This window comes from Rhincodon typus, chromosome 18 (assembly GCF_021869965.1).
Source record: "Rhincodon typus isolate 14 chromosome 18, sRhiTyp1.1, whole genome shotgun sequence".
Taxonomy (NCBI): Eukaryota; Metazoa; Chordata; class Chondrichthyes; order Orectolobiformes; family Rhincodontidae; genus Rhincodon; species Rhincodon typus.
Genome location: NC_063349.1, coordinates 46,172,484 through 46,193,607, shown reverse-complemented (window position 1 = coordinate 46,193,607; position 21,124 = coordinate 46,172,484). Strand labels below are relative to the sequence as shown.

The window sequence follows — 21,124 nt, the reverse complement described above, 5'->3', positions numbered from 1 at the left end:
GGTCAGCAGGACATGGCAGAGCGGGACGGCCAGGAGTCAGCAGGACAGGGCAGAGCGGGAAGGCCAGAGGTCAGCAGGGCAGGGTGGAGCGGGCTAGGGCAGAGCGGGATGGCCAGCTTTCACAGCGCTGAAGTGAAGTTGGGCGGCCAGCAGTCAGTAGGCCCGAGTCGAGCAGGGCAGCCAATTGGCCGGAGTGGTGTGGGATGATCAGCGGTCGGCGGGATGGAGTGGAGCAGCCGGTGAGCTGGGAATCTGGAGGGGTTTGCCGGTGGGCTGGGCCTGTTGTGGTCAACCTGTCACAGATTTTGAGCCCAGCAGTGTGGGGAGAGTGAGACAACGTATGGAGAGTCCACAGTATGGAGAGACTGCAGGCTATGGAAGGACTGTAACGTTTATCTCTTAACTTTATTTCTTTATCTTCCTAATTTATACTATGAAGAACTATAATGTAAAACTTTTGGCTTTTCTCTTTATTTCCCTATTTTTGTACCTAATCTATTTTAGTATCTAATTTTTGTACCTGGATACTTTGTACCTGAGATGGCACCTTGTGTGGTGCAATTGTAAACTTTTCACTTTACTCCTGTACTTTTGTACTTGAGTACACATGACAATAAACCTAATTTTTAAATTCTAAGAATGGTAGTTTATTGTCTCTTGTATTTTTTACAAAAGAAACAGTATGGCACCCACCTCTCATTCTGTGAAATATGGGCTTTGTTAAAAAAAAGCTTATAAAAGTGTTATGTTGGCATAAATGAATGCTGGATCTTTCATTTTCTGTGTTTTTTTTGTTCTTAAACTAAATCTCTAATTTAAACAAAGCCTGGATTAGTGCAATATGACAGATTAGATATTTAGGACTTCGTCCCCAGTACCTTTCAATAGCTTTTGAGCTTTGCTCATATAATCTTTATGAACCCACAGAGGAAACCAATGAATGTAGCCTCATCTGAATTTTGTTAGGGGCACCTTGTTGCTGTGAGTAAATGAGGAAAATTAAAGCCATGAAGTTGTTTTTAGGTTGTGTCCTGGCCTGAGATTATGGTCAACAGCTTTCAATATATTTTCTGTGGTTCTTATTCTGTTCATGTATAATTGGCCTAAAAAGGAAGATCTATATTTATACTGTACCCTTTATGAGATATCTCGAAGAATGTGAGAGCCTCTGTAGTATTTTTGAGGTACAATCACTGTTGTAATTTAGGAATGGCAGCAGCCAATTTGCACACAAAAAGCTTCCACAAACAGCAATGTGACAATGACCAATAATTTTACTGATATTGATTGAAGGATAAAATTAGTCCGGACACCCAGAGATAACTTCTCCACTGTTCCTTGGATTGAACAGCCATGGGATTATTTAGATTTACCTGAGCAACTGAGGAGAGCTTGATTTAACAGTTTATATGAGAGAGAGAGAGCATCTCTGGCAGTGCAGCAGACACTCAGTACTATGCAGGGGCACCAGGTTTAAATTGTGGGCTTACGTCCTGGAGTGGGAGTCAAGCCACAAATTTCTGAATCAGAGTGCTATCAGATGAGCCAAAATTGACACATAATTGGAATCTTAGGTCCATTTCATTCATGCCAACCAGATATCCTAAATAAATCCAGTCCCATTTGCCAGCATTTGGCACATATCCATCTAAACCCTTCTTATTCATGTACCCATCCAGATGCCCTTTTAAATGTTGTAATTGTACCAACCTCCGCCACTTCCTCTGGCAGCTCATTCCATACACGCACCACCCTCTATGTGGAAAACATTGCCTCTTAGGTCCCTGTTAATTTTGTTTTGTACAGCATTTTATTTTAGATGTAAATAAACACTAAAGGCTGACTTTACTTCAAGTCTGGTCACCCCACTCGAGCAGGGATAGGGTTGTCAACACCCTACAACTTCCCAGGAAACTCCACAAACTGAAATTTAATCCCTGAACGTAGCCGTGACTGAAAGACAGGTGAAAAGTCACTATGGCATTCAGAAAAAGAACACTTTCCTCCAGTTTTTCACCACTTTTTCCTTTTCGGTAATCAAGTTTTCAAGATGGGGGTTGGGTCTGCTTGTCAGGGCACAGTGGTTGGAGGTTAAAGTTCAGATGATGAGAACTCCAGAATCCAAGTTGGGCACTCGATTGAATTCTACACTTTGAGCCATGGACCAAGTCACCATATCCATGTTTGTGATATCTGCAGCTGATGAAAGGAGGCCAATGTCTCCATTCACAAATCCTGTGTTTCTTGGCTTAATCAATTTTCAATTAACCTAGAACACAGATAATTGAGAGAGGTGTACAAAGTTATCAGGGCCATAGACATAGTGGTTAGGGAGAAATCTTTCTTCTTTGTAGAGGTCTCAAAAACCGCCAGCACAGTTTTAAGGTAAAGAGCAGGAGGTGGACGGAATTTGAGGAAAAAAGTTTTCACGCAGAGGATGGTGACAATGTGGAACTCACTGCCTAAGAGGGTAGTAGAGGTAGGATCCCTCATCAAATTCAAGACGGATTTAGATGAGCACTTGAAATGTCATAGCAAAAGGCTAAGTGCTTGAAAACGGGATTAGAATAGATAGATGCTTGATAACCAGTGCAGACATGATGGGCTGAAGGGCCTCTTTCTGTGCTGTAAAATCTCTATGACTGTGAGATAAATTGGATCCTATTTTGGAATTCCTCTCAAATCTGCTCTGCCAATGATTTTCATTTGCCTTCTACCTCAACTCTACATTCTGATCCGTTCCCTACACACCTTCAGATCCAAAAAATCTATCCCCCTTTGCCTTGAATACATTCAATCCCTGAGCATTCACAGCTCTCACAGATACAGAATTCCAAACAATTTGTAAACCTTTGAGTGAAGCAATTTCCCTTCCTCAGTGATAGACTCTTTATTCAGGATCTTTAAATGCTGAACGTTAACATCTCAATCCAGCCTCTCAGCTTGTAAGGATTTCATCCTTTTCAATCAGATCACCTCTCATTCTTCCAAACACCAAAGGAATTCGACACATTTGGTCTTTTCTCCTAATGGCTTTGCTGATTTGCAGGTGACTGGAAGCAGAAGAGGTTCTCACATCAAGCAGATGTGATTTGTGTCCATTTTGATTATTGTCATTCCTCAGGGCCAATTCCTGATGGATTCTGCAGACCGTTTGCACCAACAGCAGGTATAAATGTGCTGGCAGGGACTTCACAAGAGCCAGGAGTCGGGAAAGTGATGCCAGAAAATATTTCATACTTAAGGATAAGTGGCAACATAGAATCATAGAATCCCTACAGTGTGGAAACAGGCCATTTGGCCCAACAAGTCCACACCGCCCCTCCGAAGAGCATCCCACTCAGACCCATTCCCCTATCCCTGCATTTCCCATGTTGAACCCAGCTAACCTAAACATCCCTGGGCACTATAGCATGGCCAATCCACCTAGCCTGCACATCTTTGGACTGCGGGAGGAAACCGGAGCAAACCCACGCAGACACGGGGAGAATGTGCAAACTCCACACAGACGGTCACCGGAGGCTGGAATCGAACCCGGGTCCCTGGCGCTGTGAGGCAGCAGTGCTAACCACTGTGCCACTGTGCCACCCCAAAGGTCAAATTGAGGGTCAAAGATTTGAGGGAAAAAGATAGAAGTCTATCGGGAAGGAAGAAAGTGGGGTGTGGGGGCAGACAGTAAAGGTAGTGAACAATACAATGGGTCAGAACCTGTATTGCTCTGATGGTGCTGTTACCTAGGGTGTGTGAGTAAAGAGTCCTTTACCCCTACATCCAGCTAAAAATTCAGGTGGTGCATACCCCTGTTCCTGGCAGCTGCCCCATCATCTTTTGTTTAATTCTCTGATGGGTTGTGGGCATCATTGACTGGGCCAACATTTATTGCCCGTCCATAGTTGCCCTTGAGAAGGTGGTGGTGAGCTGTCTTCTTGAACCGCTGCTGTAGGTTAACCCACAATGCCATTAGAAAGGTAGTTACAGGATTTTGACCCGGTGTGGTGAGCTGGCTTCTTGAACCACTGCAGTACTTTTGGTGTAGGAAGACACATAATGTCATGAGGGAGGGAGTTACAGATTTTGGATCCAGTGATACTACGGAACGTGGATATATTTCCAAGTCAAGATGGTGAGTGGCTTGGAGGGGAACTTGAAGGCGGTGGTGTTCCCATGTATTGATTAGCCTTGTCCTTTTAGATGGTCATGGGTTTGGAAGGTTGTCTCTAAGGAGCCTTGGTAAATTTCTGCAGTACATCTTGTGGATAGTACACACTGCTGCTACTGAGCATGGTGGTGGGGGAATTGAATGTTGTGGATGTGGTGCCTTTCAAATGGGCTGCTTTGTCCTGGACGGTGTCAAGCTTCTTGAGTTTTGTTGGAGCTGCACCCATCTAGGCAAGTGGGGAGTATTCCATCACATTCCAGATTTATGCTTTGGGGAGAAAGGAAGTGAGTTACTCTCAGCAAGTTTCCAAGCCTCTGACCTGGTCTTGTAGCCACAGTATTGATATGGTCAGCTCAATTCAGTTTCTGATCCATGGTAACCCCCATGATGTTGATAGTGGGGGATTCATTGATAGTAATACCATTGATGCCAAGGGATGATGGTTAGATTCTCTCTTGTTGAAAGTGATCATTGCCTGGCATTTTGTGACACAAATTTAACAGCCAATTGGATGATACTTGGCTTGAGGTGGGACTCCCATCCACAGAAACAGAAATTCCTACCTAAGAAAGCTGCCAATTAATCAGAGACCTGTAGCTGTGCAGTGTTGACAGCACCACCGAGTGTGCTGGCCACTGACAGTACTGCAGTGAGGGCTTCAGCGTGAGCCTAGACTGGAGATGTGTCCAACAACAGGAGTGCATTGGGTTTGTGGACTGAGGTAGACAGGCCACAAGAGAGGAGGAGTCTTTGGTTGGTGGGATGGGTTTTGTTGTGGGATTGGGGGGGTGGTATTGCGTCTTGTGAGCCATGTCAGACAATCCTTCATCTTAGACTCGACTTCATACAATCTTACTGCACAAGAAGGTCACTTAGCCAATTCTGCCTGTACCAGTTCTTTGACTCGTCCTATCTGTCACATTTCTATGCTTAAACAAGAGGATGGTGGCTCACACAAGAACCGACGGTCAGCTCAGAAATTCTATTGATTGGAGAAGGTCACCCTGTGTTCAAGAGGACAGGAAGACAGCAGGGAAAGAGAAATTCCTGACTTAGTGACTCACACTGTGGGCTCTGCTTGAGAATGTCTCACGGCCATATTGTTCTGCGTTTGTCAGCAGAGCTGAGTGGAGCACAGAAGGTTGCAATAAGACAATGGTTCTTCAGAACCCTTTGCACTTCTGTCATGAGGAGGTAGTTAGACAGATTTGGGAGGTGTAAAACAACAGTTGGGGGGTGTAAAACAGCAGATTGTGAATTGGCCATCCACCCCATCACGCACCAGAGTAAATATTCCTCCCCATTGCCATCAATGGGAAATCTCAGGAGGCTGGAGGGGGCCTATACATTGCATAATGGGAGACGCTGACCCAGTGGTAACCTTTTGGACTGGGTAATCCAGACGGTCCAGGCTAATGCTCTGGGAAGGTGGGTTCAAATTCTACCAGCTGGTGAGCTTGAAATTCACTTTTAAAAATCAACCTTATTTCTGAAATGGTGAGTATGACAACTATTAATTTGGGAAGAAAATCTGCCATCCTTACCCAGTGTGGGCTACACATGATTGCAGACTCTCAGTAGTGGGGTTGACTTCTAACTGTCCCCAGGAATGGCCCAGCAAGCCACTTAGTGCAAGGGCAATTAAGGATGGGCAACAAATGATGATCCGGCCAATGTGTTTGGTTAGACCGCACCACCTTGTGCAGTTTTGGTCTCCTTATCTCAGGAAAGATATTCAGGGATTTGTTCCAGGGATGGCAGGACTGGTCTACGAAGTGAGATTGGGCAAAGTGGATCTGTATTCTCTAGAGTTTTGAAAAATGAGAGAAAATCTAACTGAAGCTTACAAAATACTTAAAGGGACAGGCAGGGTAGATGCAGATAAGATGTTTCACTTGGTTGAAGAATCCAGAACCAGGAAGCACCTTTTCAAAATAAGGCCAATGCCCCACTTGGATCTGGGATGAGGAGAATTTTTGTTTACTCTGAGGTTGTGAACTTTTGGAATGATCTGCTTCAGAGATCTTCGGAAGCTCAGTCTTTGTGTATGTTTATGGTATAGATTGATAGATTTCTGATTACCAGTTTCATAAAGGTTTATGGGGATAGTGTGGGTAAAAGACATTGAAGTGTTCGATCAGCCATGATAGCATTGAATGGTAGGGCAAGCTCAATGGGCTGAACGGCCTTCTAGCTTGGCTAGTAACTCCCAAGTCCCTTGAACAAATTGACTGGTCAAACACCCTTCAGTGAAGGATATGGACAACCAAAGTTTTTATTAACAACAAATTTCAGCTTCATGGGTCAGTATTATTTGTGCCAGCGTTTTATAAAACTCATTTAAAATTTCCACACAACTGTAATAGAATTTGAATGAACTGATTGGGGTCTTCACATTTCTGTAACATAACCACCATATCATCAGACATGATATGATGAAATAAAGAGGGACTGCAAGGCGAGCCATCCTTTGTAAAGACAAGCTGGGTCCAGTTTGACTAATCAGTAAAGACACAAGAGCACTTCTGAAGAAGGGTCCAGACACAAAACGTCAGCCTTCCTGCTCCTCTGATGCTGCCTGGCCTGCTGTATTCATCCAGCTCGACACCTTGTTATCTCAGACTCCAGGATCGGCAGTTCCTACAATCTCAGAGCACTTATCTGTCGTGTTTAGCTCGGCACAAATTAGAGCTCTAATTAATGACAAAATTAATTTAAAAATAAAACTGAACAGTTTTCATTTTGATCCCTTTGTTCTCAAAGCATTCCAGTCTGTCCTGCCTACTGATGAACGAAGGCCTCAAGCACAAGGAGAATAATAAAACATCAAAGCACAGCTCTAGGAGAGAGGGATTGAACACCCGCATTGTGCTTGGGCCCATCAACTCCATCGCGGTCAAGCCCTTCGAGCTGTTCCTCCAGCCTAGCCCTCTCCCCTCGCTCAACATCAGATGGCCTTGCGGGGAGGAGCACGGAGACTGAAAAATACCCAGAGTAGCAGCCCTCTCATATCTTGGGAGAGTCACTGCACTGAGGCAAGCCCCTGACACTGCTGCTGGTCAAGGCACTTGATCATGAGGCAGTTCTGTACATGAGTGACCACCTCAGAAGTCAAAGTTGTAAGACATTTGTGAAAGGTAGCTTACATTAAGGTTTCTTAGATTCTTGAAGTCATTTTCTTTTATCTCTGTGATCTTGTTGTTCTGCAGATCAAGCAGTGTAGTATCTTTGGGAATGTCCTTGGGCACTGTGGTTAGACCTGTTTTAGGAGAAAAGTTGAAAGAAGTCACTTTTGGGTGTCTGCACCTCGTTTTTCAGACTTGCATCAGCTCAAGTGGTAGCTCTTTTGCCTCAGAGAGACAATTGGTGATTCAAGACTTTAGTCCAGACTGACACAAAATGAAGCGTTGTTTTGAAATGCAGACACCCTTGTAATCACAGAATTGTTAAAGTGCGGAAGAGGGTCATTTGGCTCATAATGTCTATACCATCTCCTTTTGGGCTCAGTGCCAAAATTCTGCCACTTTCCCATAATCCTGCACATTATTTTTATTTAAATAATTATCCAATGCCCCCTCGACTGCCTCAACTGTATTCAGGAATGCAGGAACTGTGGCTGACAATTTATGTGGAGCAAGCTCCCACAAATTATGATCAAATGGTGGAGCAGACTTGATAAGCCAAATAGGTTAATTCTGCTCCTATATCTTATGGTCAGCGATGTGATTTAGACCAGATGATTCGGCCTTCTCTTTCGTGCTTTTGAATGAGGGATCAGTGTCGGCTGGGAAACTGTGGAGGAAAGCCCTCATGCTCTTTCTTGAAGCATTATCATGAAATCACTTCCATCCACCAAAGTGAATCATAGAATCCCTGTAGTGTGGAAACAGGCCCTTCGGTCCAACAAGTCCACACTGACCCTCAGAGCATCCCACCCAGACCCATCCCCACTATAACCCACGCATCCCTGAACACTGCGGGCACTCTAGCATGGCCAATCCAGCTAACCTGCACATCTTTGGGCTGTAGGGAGGAAACCTGAGCACCCAGAGGAAACCCACACAGACACAGGGAGAATGTGCAAACGGCACACAGACAGTTGCCCGAGGGTGGAATCGAACCCTGCTGTGAAGCAGGAGTGCTAACCACTGAGCCACCATGGGGCAGGTGGGGCCTCCACTGAACATCTCACTCATAAGTCAACATCCCAAAAGTGCATTGGCAACATAAAGGGGTTGACTATGTCAAGGAGCATCAGGGCATTTCAACAGGTTTGGCGCTGACTGATATTTTAATGTAAAAATCAACTGGAAGAGTTGCTCTTACACCAAAACAATGCCATTTAGTTACAGGAAATTCAGAGCCTTGTGCAGAGGAAGGACATCAGTATTTATTCAGCAATGTGAAAGGCGAGACTAGGCAAAGGAATAAATTACAGCCTCAGGCAATCTAATTCTGCAGCTTCAATTTTCTCCACATCTGATTTCAGGATACACATTGTTGGAACGGGTTGATTTATTTCAGCTGTAAGCAAGCAGATGCTGCTAACACTCATATTATCAGCTCCTTTGTAACTTGCTGATACACAGAGCTGGGAGCGAATATTTGAGACCTGCCAGGTGACTGCTCTCACTTTGACACTTTTGCCTACTATATATTAATTTAAAAAAATTGTTTAACTGCAGAACCAGATCAGCATCTCTTCCCAACCCCCACCTTTCCTTTAGTCTCAGCAACTTAAAGCAAGCAAAGCTCATGTCCCAGTGCAAATTGCTCCTCTTATGGCAACATATAATTCACTTAATGTTATACAGATGCCCTGATGACATAGCCCCAGGATTGGAGGTCGAGTAGATCACTGACAAACACATGTAGTTCAATTGAAGGCACAAAAGAAATCTTACCGCACAGAAACAGGCTTTTGGAACAACTTGGCTGTGCCCAAACAAGCCATTAGGATCAGGGACAATTCAAGATGGCACTAAATGTTAGACTAACCAGCAATGTCCACATCACAAGAATGAATCAGAAAACAATATCAGTGCTTATTCCCCACATAAGGCTCGGCATGTCTTTCTACCTCTTTCACTTTTGTCTAAGTAACTGACTTCCCTTGAAATGAACACATGAAATTCACATGAACTACTCCTCATGGTAGTTAACCACTCTCTGAGTAGCAAAGTTTCACCTGAATTCCTCACTGCATTTACATAGTACACCATGGAAACCATTTGGCCCAACTAGTCCATGCTGGTTTTACGGTCCACACAAGCCTTCTTGAATTAAACTGTACCCATCGATTTCCTTCACTTTCAAATCTTTATCCAACTTCCTCCTAAATGCATCTGTATCATTCATTTCAAATAATCCCTGTGTAGAGATTCCACATTCTCACCACACTGTTTGGATAAAAAGACTTCTTCTGAGTTCCCAGTTGGATTTATTGTTGATCTCTGACTATGCTCTTCCCCACATGAGGATGTACTTGCTCAGATCTTACAAGCAATGGAAATCACTGTCATCCCCTAATCTTGGAAGACATCTTTAGAAATGAATAGTCCACATGAAAAACTCCACCATAGTGTCATAGAGTCAGGGGAAAGACAAGAAACCCCTCCTTTCTATGGCACTGGCTATGGGGAAATTGTGATTGGGAGAGGTAGTCCAATTGGGTTGGCAGAGTGGCAGACAGTGATTAGGATGGGTCACAGAAGCCCATTCAGGCATGAAAAGATTGGAGGTAGGTGGGATGGGTAGAGTTATTGGTGGGTCAGGGATTGGTCTGGTCAGGTTGGGGGAAGCAGTCAGGTAGTGGGGAGCTGTCTGGTCCAGATGCATTATAGGAGGGTACTGTGGTTGAGATAGGTACTTCAAATTGGGTTGGAGGTGGAATGGCAGATGTATGGGGGTCAGGTAGTAGGTTGGGAGCTCAGTTCTGGATGTTAGGCTAAGATTTTTCTGACAAGCATTTCTTGGGTAACAGAAATGTTCTAATAACTAAGTCAGAGCTGTTGGAAGTCTCAGTCCCTAGCTCAGGGTCAGAAACATTTGTGGAGGATCTTGGAAATGGCCCATTGGAAAATCAGATTTTCTCGGGAATCTTTACAGATTTCAGAACACTGGGACTTCCAATGAGCCTGATGCACGTCATCTCTTATCCAATTTATCAAAATTTTTCATTACCTTAAAGACCTCTATTAGGTCACGCCTTAGTCACCATTCTTCCAAAGAAAAGAAACGCAGCCTAGTAATTCCCCTCCATGTGTGTGTATCCACAGCTTTCTGGAATCAGTTATGTAAATCCTACCCACACTTTAATGCCTCTAATTACTTTTTGTAATATTACTATCCCCAGTTGTGGGGTGGAACAGTGGCTCAGTGATTAGTACTGCTGCCTCACAGCACCAAGGACTTGGGTTTGATTCCACCCTCAGATGACTGTGTGGAGCTTGCACATTCTCTCTGTGTGTGCGCGGGTTTCCTCCTCGTGCTCCAGTTTCCTCCCACAGTCCAAAGATGTGCAGGCTAGGTGGTCTGGCTGTGCTACCTTGCTCATAGTGCCCAGGGGTGTGCAGGTTAGGTGGGTTAGCCATGGGAAATGCAGTGTTATAGGGATAGGGTAGAGGGGTGGGTCTGGATGGGTGGTCGAGGGTCAGTATGCCGAATGGCCTGCATGGGGATTCTATGATTGGTTACTCAATTGAAATAATTGTGCAACTGTTACTCTCTCAAATGTTCTGAAATTCAAAACCTTCCCTGCGCACTACTGTAAATAAGTACAATTGAACCACAGCTCAACAAAGTTTTAGCATAACATTTCAATTCTATTGAAAAGTATCTCACATTTATGGCTACTAGCTTTGCACTCTAGTATGAGAGAAAAGACTTTCTCCATGTCAGCCCAGTCAAAGATCCCCTTCAGCATTTTAAAAGTTTGTCTTCTCTTTCCCAGAGGATAGAACTTCAGCTTGTTTAGATTTAATTACCTCAAATGATCTACAATCAAGTAGAACAGGGGGAGATGGTGGTTTAATGGTATCATCTCTAGGCTAGAAATCCAGAATTCCCAAGCTGATGTTCTGGCAACATGGGGTCAAATCCCACCATGGTAGGTGACAGAAATTAAAGTCTGGAATTAAAAGCTAGCCAAATAACAACCAATGTTAATTTTTGTAAAAATCTATCTAACACCCTGTAGAGAAGGGAAATCTGCTGTCTGTATGTGGTCTAGCCTACATGTGACATGCAACTATTAATTGGCCTTTGAAATGACCTGAGTAAACAATCCAATGTCAAGGGCAATTTGCGGTGGGTGAAAAGATACTAGATTTGCCAGTAATGTCCACATCCCATGAAATAATACAAAAGAATTGGGTGGACACTTGCTGACATAGCCACACATTATGATTGAGCAAACCATTCAGTTCTGACATGAAGAGATTCCTGGATGTTAACTATTTATCGGTGTTTGATTTGGAATAAGTTCAATTTCAATAAAAAACCAAAAATATTTAACTGTTACAAAAAGGAGCACAACAGTAACAGTTTTGGTCTCTGCAGATCCTTCATTCTATCTTTAATCCAGAGCCAGCTGTTTGTACGCAAAAGAAAGCTAAAGGAGAAAAGGCCAACACACTTAGGGGGAAGTTCTTGGTTGACACTAACTGAAGCTGCCTCGCATTTCCACAACAGTACAGGGGTCATATTCTGACCCATACCACTCTCAATCAAATCAAAGGGAAGGTTTTGAATTTCGGAATGTTTGAGAAAATAAATGTTGCATAATTATTTCCACTGGTTAGCCAAATGTGGATAGGAACAGTGATTGCTGATTCTCACTCCTCCAATTCTGACTCTCTATTGACCTTGTATTTCCTTCGCTCTAAACTGGCTCTGTGCTTTCAGTTGTCTGAACCCTACACTCTGGATTTTCCTCCACAAACACCTCTGTCCCCCTATCTCTCTTTCCTCCTTTAAGATACTCATTAAAACTTACCTCTTTGCAAAAGCTTCTTTTCATCTAGAATAATGGAATTTTGTCGTATAGGAGGAGGCCATTTCGCCCATTGTGTCTGTGCTGGCTCCTGAAAAAGCTACCCAGTTAGTCCCATTCTCCAGCTCTATCTCTGTAGCCCTCTAAATTCACCATTTTCAAATATATGTCCAGCTCTCTTTTGAATCCTCCACCTTCACCACTCTCCCAGGCAGCACATTCCAAATCCTAACCACTCTCTTAGTAAAGAGATTTCTCCTTCTCACTCCTAGCTCTCTTGCTGTCAATCTTGAAATTGTGACCTCTAGTTACCAGAATATCCTTCTTTACCCTTTCAAGATTGTTCATAATTTTGAAAACCTCAATAAGGTCAACTCTTACTTTTCATAACTTCAAGGAGAATAAGCCCAGATTCTCTAGTCTTTCCTTGTATCTAAAATCCATCACTCCTGGTTTCATTCTAGTAAACCTCCTTTGATCTTTCTCCAGAGTTTTAATGTCCTTCCTTAAACAAGATGCCCTGAACTGAACACGATACTCCAAATGTGATCTGACCGATGATTTGTAGAAGTGTAGCATTGCTTCCTTACTTTTATACACTTTGCCTCTATTTATAAACCTAAGGATCCTATAAGACTTCTTAACAATGTCTTCAACTTGCCTGGCCGCCTTCAGAGAATTATGCACTTGATCCTGCATTGCCCTCAAAAATGTACCATTGAGCCTATATTGTCTGTGTTTCTTTTAAGTACATTACCTCACATTTCTCCGCATTGAAATTCATCTTCCAGGTGTCTGCCCATTTGGCCAACTTGTCAATGTTCCTCTGAACTTGCTAAGCATCATCCTCACAATTCACTATTCTCCCTCGCTTAATATCATCTGCAAATTTAGAGATTTTGCCCTCAAAACCCATCTCCAAATTGTTCACATAAATCAGAAAAGGAAAGGATCCCAATAGTGATCCCTGGGGAACACTGCTTTCAACTCGTCCCCCATCTGAGAAATTCCCATTCAAACCTACCCTCTGTTTCCTACCTTCTTTCACCAATCTCTAATCCATGCTGCCAAGGACCCATCAATCCCAAACATTTCTAATTTGCTAACCAACCTGCCGTGTTGCACCAGATCAAATGCTTTCCGAAAGTCCAAATATACAAGATCCACAGCACTACCCACATCCACTGCCTGTGTCACCTCATCAAAGAACTCCATTAAATTTATCAGACATGACCTGGCTTATCAACCTATTTTTCTCGATTTATTTTTCCCCATATTGCGGCCTCCAACAGTTTTCCCACAATTGATATCAAGCTGACAGCTCTGCAGTTTCCTGGATTAACATTTGCCCCTGTCTCGAACAATGGTGTCATATTTTCAATCTTCCAGGCCCTCAGCACAAATCCTGTGTTCAGAGAGGAAAATTTCTGTCAACTGCTCTGTGATTTGCTCCCCTACCTCGCTCAGCAATCTAGGATGGGCCTTCTCTACCTGGAGTGCTGCCAGCCATTTTAGCACCTCTTCTTTATCTATCACTATACTGCTCAATTGCTCAACACCCACATTTTCAACAGGGCCTGTCATAGTAAGTTGACATGATGCTTAGTGTCAAATGTTGTTTGAACTTATGAACCTCCGTGGCAAAAGGTAAATACCAGGAGCTGTTGAGAATGGAGAAGGAGAAAGCTATTTTCCATACAATGGCTAGTGCACACTATTCAAATTACGTTAATGATTTTAAAATAGCACAGAGAGATATCTTCATTAAGTGGTTAGCTATGGGAAACCCCTCAAGTTGAGCTCAGCCTTCTATGCATGAACCTTGAGTCTGAAGACAGACACATAGCAGCCCAGAAAAAAGTTATTTGTCTTTGTTCTTTCAAGAGTCGTGTATCACTGGCAAGTCTTGCATTTTTTGCTCATCCCAAATTGCCCTTGAAACAGGATGACGTGTCAGGCCATTCTGGAGGGCAGCTAGGAGCCAGCCATATTGCTGTGGGTCTGGAGTCACATATTGGCCAGACCAGGACAGCAGATTTCTTCCAGAAAGGACACAGAAGCTATAATCCCTCCAGTGTCAGAGCAGGCCATTCAGTCCATTGAGTCCACACCAACCCTCCAAAGAGCATCCCTCCCCAGATCCACTCTCTACTTTATCCCTGTAACCCTGCATTGCCAATGGCTAATCCACTAGGCCTGCACATCCCTGGACTCTCTGGGCAAGTTAGCATGGCCAATCCATCCTAACCCACATGTCTTTGGACTGTGGGAGGAAAGTGAAGCATCGGGTAGAAACCCACACAGATATAGTGAGAATGTACAAACTCCACACAGACAGTTACCCAAGGCTGGAATCAAACCCAGGTCCCCGCTGTTGTAAGGCAGCAGTGCTAGCCACTAAGCCACTGTGCTGCCCATCAGGGAACCAGATGGGTTTTTAAAACAATTAATAATAGACAGCATGATCACTAAAACTAGCTTCACTTTCCAGATTTATTCATTGAATTCAAATTCTCCTAGCTGCTATTGTAGGATTTGAACCCCAGTCTGAACAGCATTTGCCTGGGCCTCTAGATTGCTAGTCCAGTAGCATGCCACTGTCTTCCCCTAAATGTCAGCCATATGACATCTTTAGCAAAGGTGACAACTGTTTAAAAAGAAGTTTTCAGCAGAAAGACCACAGAAATGCAATCCAATTTGACAGTTCCAGTCAAGATGTGAGTTGAAAATGACAATAGATCCCAACCCAACTAATGAAGTATGAAACTCAACTGAGTTCCTTTTCTTGATGGCTCCTGTATTTACAGAATGCAATGTTCCATATTTATACCTCTCGTGCTCAGCAGCCCCTCTGTATACTATTTTGAAAACCCATTAGATGCAATTAAAAATTTGACTGAACAAATCAGAGAAAACCCCTTAATGCGGCACTGCCACAAATGTCAAATCTGTAAAGGAAATTTATATTTTAAATCAAATTGTTGGCTTTGCCCGGGGGGGAGAGATGATGACTCCAGCAGTCCCTCCTTCTCTGTTCTCAAGGTACTCAGTCAATCAATACCCTCCACCTGTTTGCGTCTAATTTTTATAATACAATTAACATAACATTAACAAAAGGTAGGTGAATGTATATTTCCACTGAAGGCAGGAGAATAAGCCAAATCCCAATTAATTCTCAACTTTAATATCAGTTTTTAATCCTTTCATCTTTTTTGTTTTTTTGTATCCTTTCATGGGATGTGAGCATCGTTGGCAGGGTCAGTGTTTGTTGCCTAACACCAATTGCCTTTGTACTGAGTGGATTTCTCCACCATGTCTGAGGGCAGCTAGGAGCTAGCCACATTGCTGTGGGTCTGGAGTCATATGTAGGCCAGACCAGGGTAAGGATGGTGGATTTCCTTTCCTTTAGGACATTGGGGAACAGGATGGATTTTCAACCCAAATAATGATTATTTCATGGTTATCGTTACTGGGACTAGCTTTAAATACCAGAATTAGTCTGAATTGTATTTAAGTTTTGCCAGTTTCCACAGTGGGATGTGAAATCAGAGGGTTTCTTTTTGTTTTTATTTTCTCGCCTAGACTTCTGGATTACTACTCTAGCAACATTACTGCTATCCCTGGATTACTAGTTTAGTGCCAGTGCCATTACTTCTGGATTACTAGTCTAGTTACTAGTCTAGCAACATTACCCACTGTGCTACCATCTCCCAGTAGCTGCATTTTAATAAAACATCTACTAGTTATTTTGGAACTGTTTTGTCAAATTCTCCTACAGGCAGATATTGGGAATCTGTGGGATTGCTCTGTGTACCTGACTTTGTGCACAGGCAGATGGCTCAAAATAACGCAAGTTAAAGCCTATCAAGGAAGCGTGCTTTGTAAAGAAATGTATAATTGTTAAATTAAAAGAAAACTGGCAGGTACAAACTGCTTTTCGGCTATACCACGGCTTTATGTTGATGGAGCATTCAACATGAGTAAGAATTCTGTAATTTGTACACAAATATGTATTGCTGACTTGAATTTTACAGATCGGTCTTACAATTCCTCCCTGGACTGAAATGCATGTCCTCACAAGCTCCAGGGTTGCTTGTGCACTGGCCTGTATCAGGAGTTGTATTGAGAGATATACATCAAAACCGACATATCCAAACGTGTGGGGGAAGGGAATGAGAAGCTTGCATTGACCAAACCCAGTGAAAGATCTGGATTGAAGTTAAGTGGATCAGACGCTCAGTTCATTTAGAGTGGAGCCTGGAGCTACAGTCTGGCTTTCAGCAATTAAAACTGTCATTTTCAGTGGAGATGGATCTGGCAGTTTAAAAGTGGCCCCATAGGCAGCTTCCATATGGGGTCAGGGGAATAGCTGTCCGATGTGCCTGTAAAATATCCAACCAACTGTAACATTCAGGCTAAAGGCTGGATCCAGTGGATTTAAAGGGAAAAGACAGTGAGAGTTTAAAACTGAAAGCTTGACTCTAAATCGAGTTGAGATGCCACCACCCCATCCCATCTCTGAGGCTAGTATTATTATTAAGTCAGTGACAATTTTGAAACAAATGGGCAATCTGGTTCATACAGTCATAAAGTGCACACAAAATAATAAAGGACCACAAACTTCAGCTAAGTCTACTTAAAGAGGACAAGACAGTGCCGCCCATAGTTTCAGGCCGAATTCAGCGGGAGGCTCTAATATTAAGTGAGTATAATTACAAGTTGGAAAACCATTGGCAGGCCAACTAGCAAATGCAGATACATTGAGCTGCCTCCCGCTGGCAGATACACCATTGGTGGTACCACCACTGGGAGAATCCGTGATGGTTTTAAATTTCCTGGAGACACATAGGATAGGCGATGGCCTAGTGGTGTTATCGCTAGACTATTAATTCAGAGACCCAGGTAATGTTCTGGGGATCTGGGTTCGAATCCCGCCATGGCAGATGGTGGAATTTGAATCCAATAATAATCTGGAACTAAGCGTCTAATGATGACCATGAAACCATTGTCGATTGCCAGAAAACCCTATCTGGTTCGTTCATGTCCTTTAGGGAAGGAAATCTGCCGCCCTTACCTGGTCTGGTCTACATGTGACTCCAGACCCACAGCAATGTGGTTGACTCTTAACTGCCCTCTGGGCAATTAGGGATGGGCAGAAAATGTTGATCGAGCCAGCGATGCCCACATTCCATGAACATTCAAAAAAAACTTCTAGTTGCAGTTGACAATATCAGAGTTTGAATGGTCCATTCTGTGTATGCCAGCTCTTTGTGTAAGCAATTAGATCCAGTACTCCATGCTTTACTTGTCAAATTAACTGCTGCATATCCCTGCTTTATAGCAGAGATTTACAGAAGTGATACCTGGAATATGTGGACTATTTCATGAGGAATGGTTGGACAGACTGGACTTGTTTCCACTAGAGTTTAGAAATATGAGAGGTAACCTGATTGAAGCGTGTAAGATTCTGAATGGTTTTGACAAAGTGGACATGGAGAGGATGCTCCCTCTTGTAGGTCAGTCAAGAATTAGAGGGCATGGCTCTAAATTTAGGGGTCGCCCTTTCAGGACAGAGATGAGGGGAGTATTTTTGTGAGAGGAGTGTGTGACTGTGGAATTATCTCCCTCAGGAGGTGGTAGAGGTGGAGCCACTGTATATTTTTAAGGCAGAGATGGGTAGATTTTTGTTAGGTGTGGGAATCAAAGGTGCTCGCAGCTAGATGGAAATCCAGAATTGAAAACCAGTGACCAGTGGTGCAGTGCGGAGCATGGAGGCAATGGCCAGTTCAGAGCGTGGCCTGTATACTCTGTACCTAAGATGGCATCATGTGTTGTGACGTTGTTACACTGCACCAAGTCTGTAACTGAAGAAGCTGTACTTAGGTACCTTTGTGCCTAAGATAGTGCTGCAAGTGGCCACTTATAAACTTACATGTGACAATAAAGCTAATTCATTCATTCACAAACATACCAGCCATGATCTTATTGACTGCTGGAGCATGTTTGAAGGCTGACCATTACCTATTCCATTGTCTGTCCAACTGTTGTTCTCTCATCTCCACCTATCGCTTACTCCTCACCCCCACCCCATCTTCAGCATATATACGAAACTACAGTCAGTTCACTCACCCAAACGTAAACTCTGCTTTCTCTCCACAGATGCTGCCAGAATTTTCCCAGGAATTTCTGTTTTTGTTTCTGAATTCTAGTATCCACAGTTCCTTGCTTTTTTTTTGTTTTGAGGCTATTGTACCAGCTACATGCTTTATAAAAAAATTATCTGTCCTCCATCTCTCATACAGTCATTGAGTCATAGAGTCAAACAGCATGGAAATAGACCATTTGGCCCAACTCGTCCATGCTGACTACGTTTCCTAAGCTGAACAAGTCCCATTCATTCCATCTTAATGAATCTAATTTACACTGCTGCACTGGGGATACTTCCAGTTTCTCAGGGTTCTCCTGATAACTGGAGTTTGCTATTCCTAGCTTCAGCTTCATGTAGCCTACTGGTATCCTGCTGTGGATTCTGTATCAGAACACTTGAAACAGCACACAATACCCCAACTGCTCCCTCACCAACATTAAATTTACAGTTAGTTCTTTCTTTAATATTCTAAACTCTTGCCAGTCACTCATTACCAACTTGTAAAACACTTTAATGTAGTTTGTCATGAGTTAGATATTCAACTAATGATAGTCCCTATGGTTGTGCTTGTATATTTCGAACAGGCTGGTCCTTTAAGAAAATGCCTGAATTATGGGAGGACTTCTTTTCCCAGCTTAATATGTGTAAATCCAATGAGATCAATGAAATACTGGCTTGACAACCCACCAGTGCTCTGCATTAACTTTAATAGTGAGTCATAACTGGACTATGTGTAAAGCATGTGCTGTGCCCGATCCCATCAGTTTCGCAATGTGTGGCTTACATCAAAGTTTTATCGTTTGTAGGCATTGGTCACATGACAAACCTCTTGAACTGCCCATGGGTAGCAGTGTTTGGGCAGGCACTGTGCCCAATACCATCCCAGAAATATACTTCAACTTTCTCGGTAGCATCTTTAACCTCTGGGATCAATTTTACATGTGCCTGTCTGATAGGTCAATGGCCCTCAGTGGATTTAGGCACCTATTTCACTCATTTTTTTCCCTAAAGAGCTGGGCCAGCATTTGCTCAACTTCCTTAAGGGCGCTTGAGAAGGTAGTTGTGCATTGACTTTTGAACTGTTGCAGACCATTTGGCATAGACATACACATGGGGCTATTTGGAAGTCAGTTCCAGGGCTTTGATTAAGTGGTAGTCATGGTGCAATGTCTATGGGCTGGTCATCCAAAGGCCTGGGTTAAACATCTGTTTGACCCAATCATGGTAACTACAGGAATTTTACAGGTTTATAAAATAATGATGGGTACAGGTAGAGTTAATGGTAACTGTATTTTCCCTAGGATGGAGGATTTCAAGACTAGGGGGTACAACTTTAAGGTGAGAGGAGCGAGATTTAAAAAAGACACGAGGGGCAATTTTTTTACACAGAACGTGGTTCGCATATGAAATGAACTTCCTGAGAAATTGGTGGATGTGGGTACGCTTAGGACGGCACGGTGGCTCAGTGGTTAGCACTGCTGCCTCACAGCGCCAGGGACCCGGGTTCGATTCCACCCTCGGGTGACTGTCTGTGTGGAGTTTGCACATTCTCCCCGAGTCTGCGTGGGTTTCCTCCAGGTGCTCCGGTTTCCTCCCACAGTCCAAAGATGTGCAGGTTAGATGGTCTGGCTGTGTTACCTTGCTCATAGTGCCCAGGGATGTGTAGATTAGGTGGGTTATAGGGGAATGGGTCTGGGTGGGATGCTTTGAGGGTCGGTGTGGATCTGTTGGGCCAAAGGATCTGTTTCCACACTGTAGGGATTCTATGATAATTACAACGTTTAAAAGACATTTGGGAAAGTACATGAATAGGAAATGTTTGGAGGGGTATGGGCCAGGAACAGGCAGGTGGGAGTAATTCAGTTTGGGATTATGTCCAGCATGGACTGGTTAGACCGAAAGGTCTGTTTCCGTGCTGCATGACTCTATAACCATTGATGAATAAATCTGGAATTGAAAGCTAGTCCAAGTAATAGCGACAATGAAAAAATCAGACCTTTGTCAAAAAAATTTCCAGTACTCTGGTGTCTTTTTGAAATCTGCCTTCCTTGCCTGCTGTATTTATGTGACTCCAAATCCATTGCAATGCAGCTAACTGTTAATTACCCAATGGTTTAGGAAACCTCTCAGTTGTGTCAAGCCACTACTACCTGCCCAGGATGTGGGGAGAAGTAATGAGAAAGGACTCTGAGACAACAAGGTGCAGGGCTGGACGAACACAGCAGGCCAAGCAGCATCATAGGAGCAGAGAGGCTGACGTTTCGGGCCTAGACCCTTCATCAGAAAAGGGGGAGGGGAAGGGGGTTTTGAAATAAATAGGGAGAGAGTGGGAGGCGGATAGAAGAGGGATAGAGGAGAGGATAGGTGGAGAAGAAACAAACAGGTCGAAGAGGCGGGGATGGGGCCAGGAAAGGTGAGTGTAGGTAGGGAGTTAGGAAGGGGATAGGTCAGTCCAGGGAGGACGGACAGGTCAAGGGGGCGGGATGAGGTTGGTCGGTAGGAGATGGAGGTGCGGCTTGAGGTGGGAGGAGGGGATAGGTGGGAGGAAGAACAGGTTAGGGAGGCAGGGACGAGCTGGACTGGTTTTGGGATGCGGTGGGGGGAGGGGAGATTTTGAAACTTGTGAAATCCACATTGATACCATTGGGCTGCAGGGTTCCCAAGCGGAATATGAGTTGCTGTTCCTGCAACCTTCGGGTGGCATCGTTGTGGCACTGCAGGAGGCCCAGGATGGACATGTCGTCTGAGGAATGGGAGGGGGAGTTGAAATGGTTCGCGACTGGGAGGTGCAGTTGTTTATTGCGAACCGAGCGTAGGTGTTCTG

The 21,124-nt window shown here is 43.7% G+C and overlaps 1 protein-coding gene across 2 annotated transcripts in view; it reads right to left on the bottom strand.

Annotated features, from left to right (window-relative positions):
• dcn (decorin) overlaps positions 1–21,124 on the bottom strand; it is a 65,759-nt gene that overhangs the window by 14,608 nt on the left and 30,027 nt on the right. For both annotated transcript variants that reach the window (XM_048607630.1, XM_048607631.1), the window contains exon 3: positions 7,306–7,418. In XM_048607630.1, the coding sequence (XP_048463587.1) occupies positions 7,306–7,418 (113 nt within the window). The remainder of the gene's footprint in view (positions 1–7,305; positions 7,419–21,124) is intronic.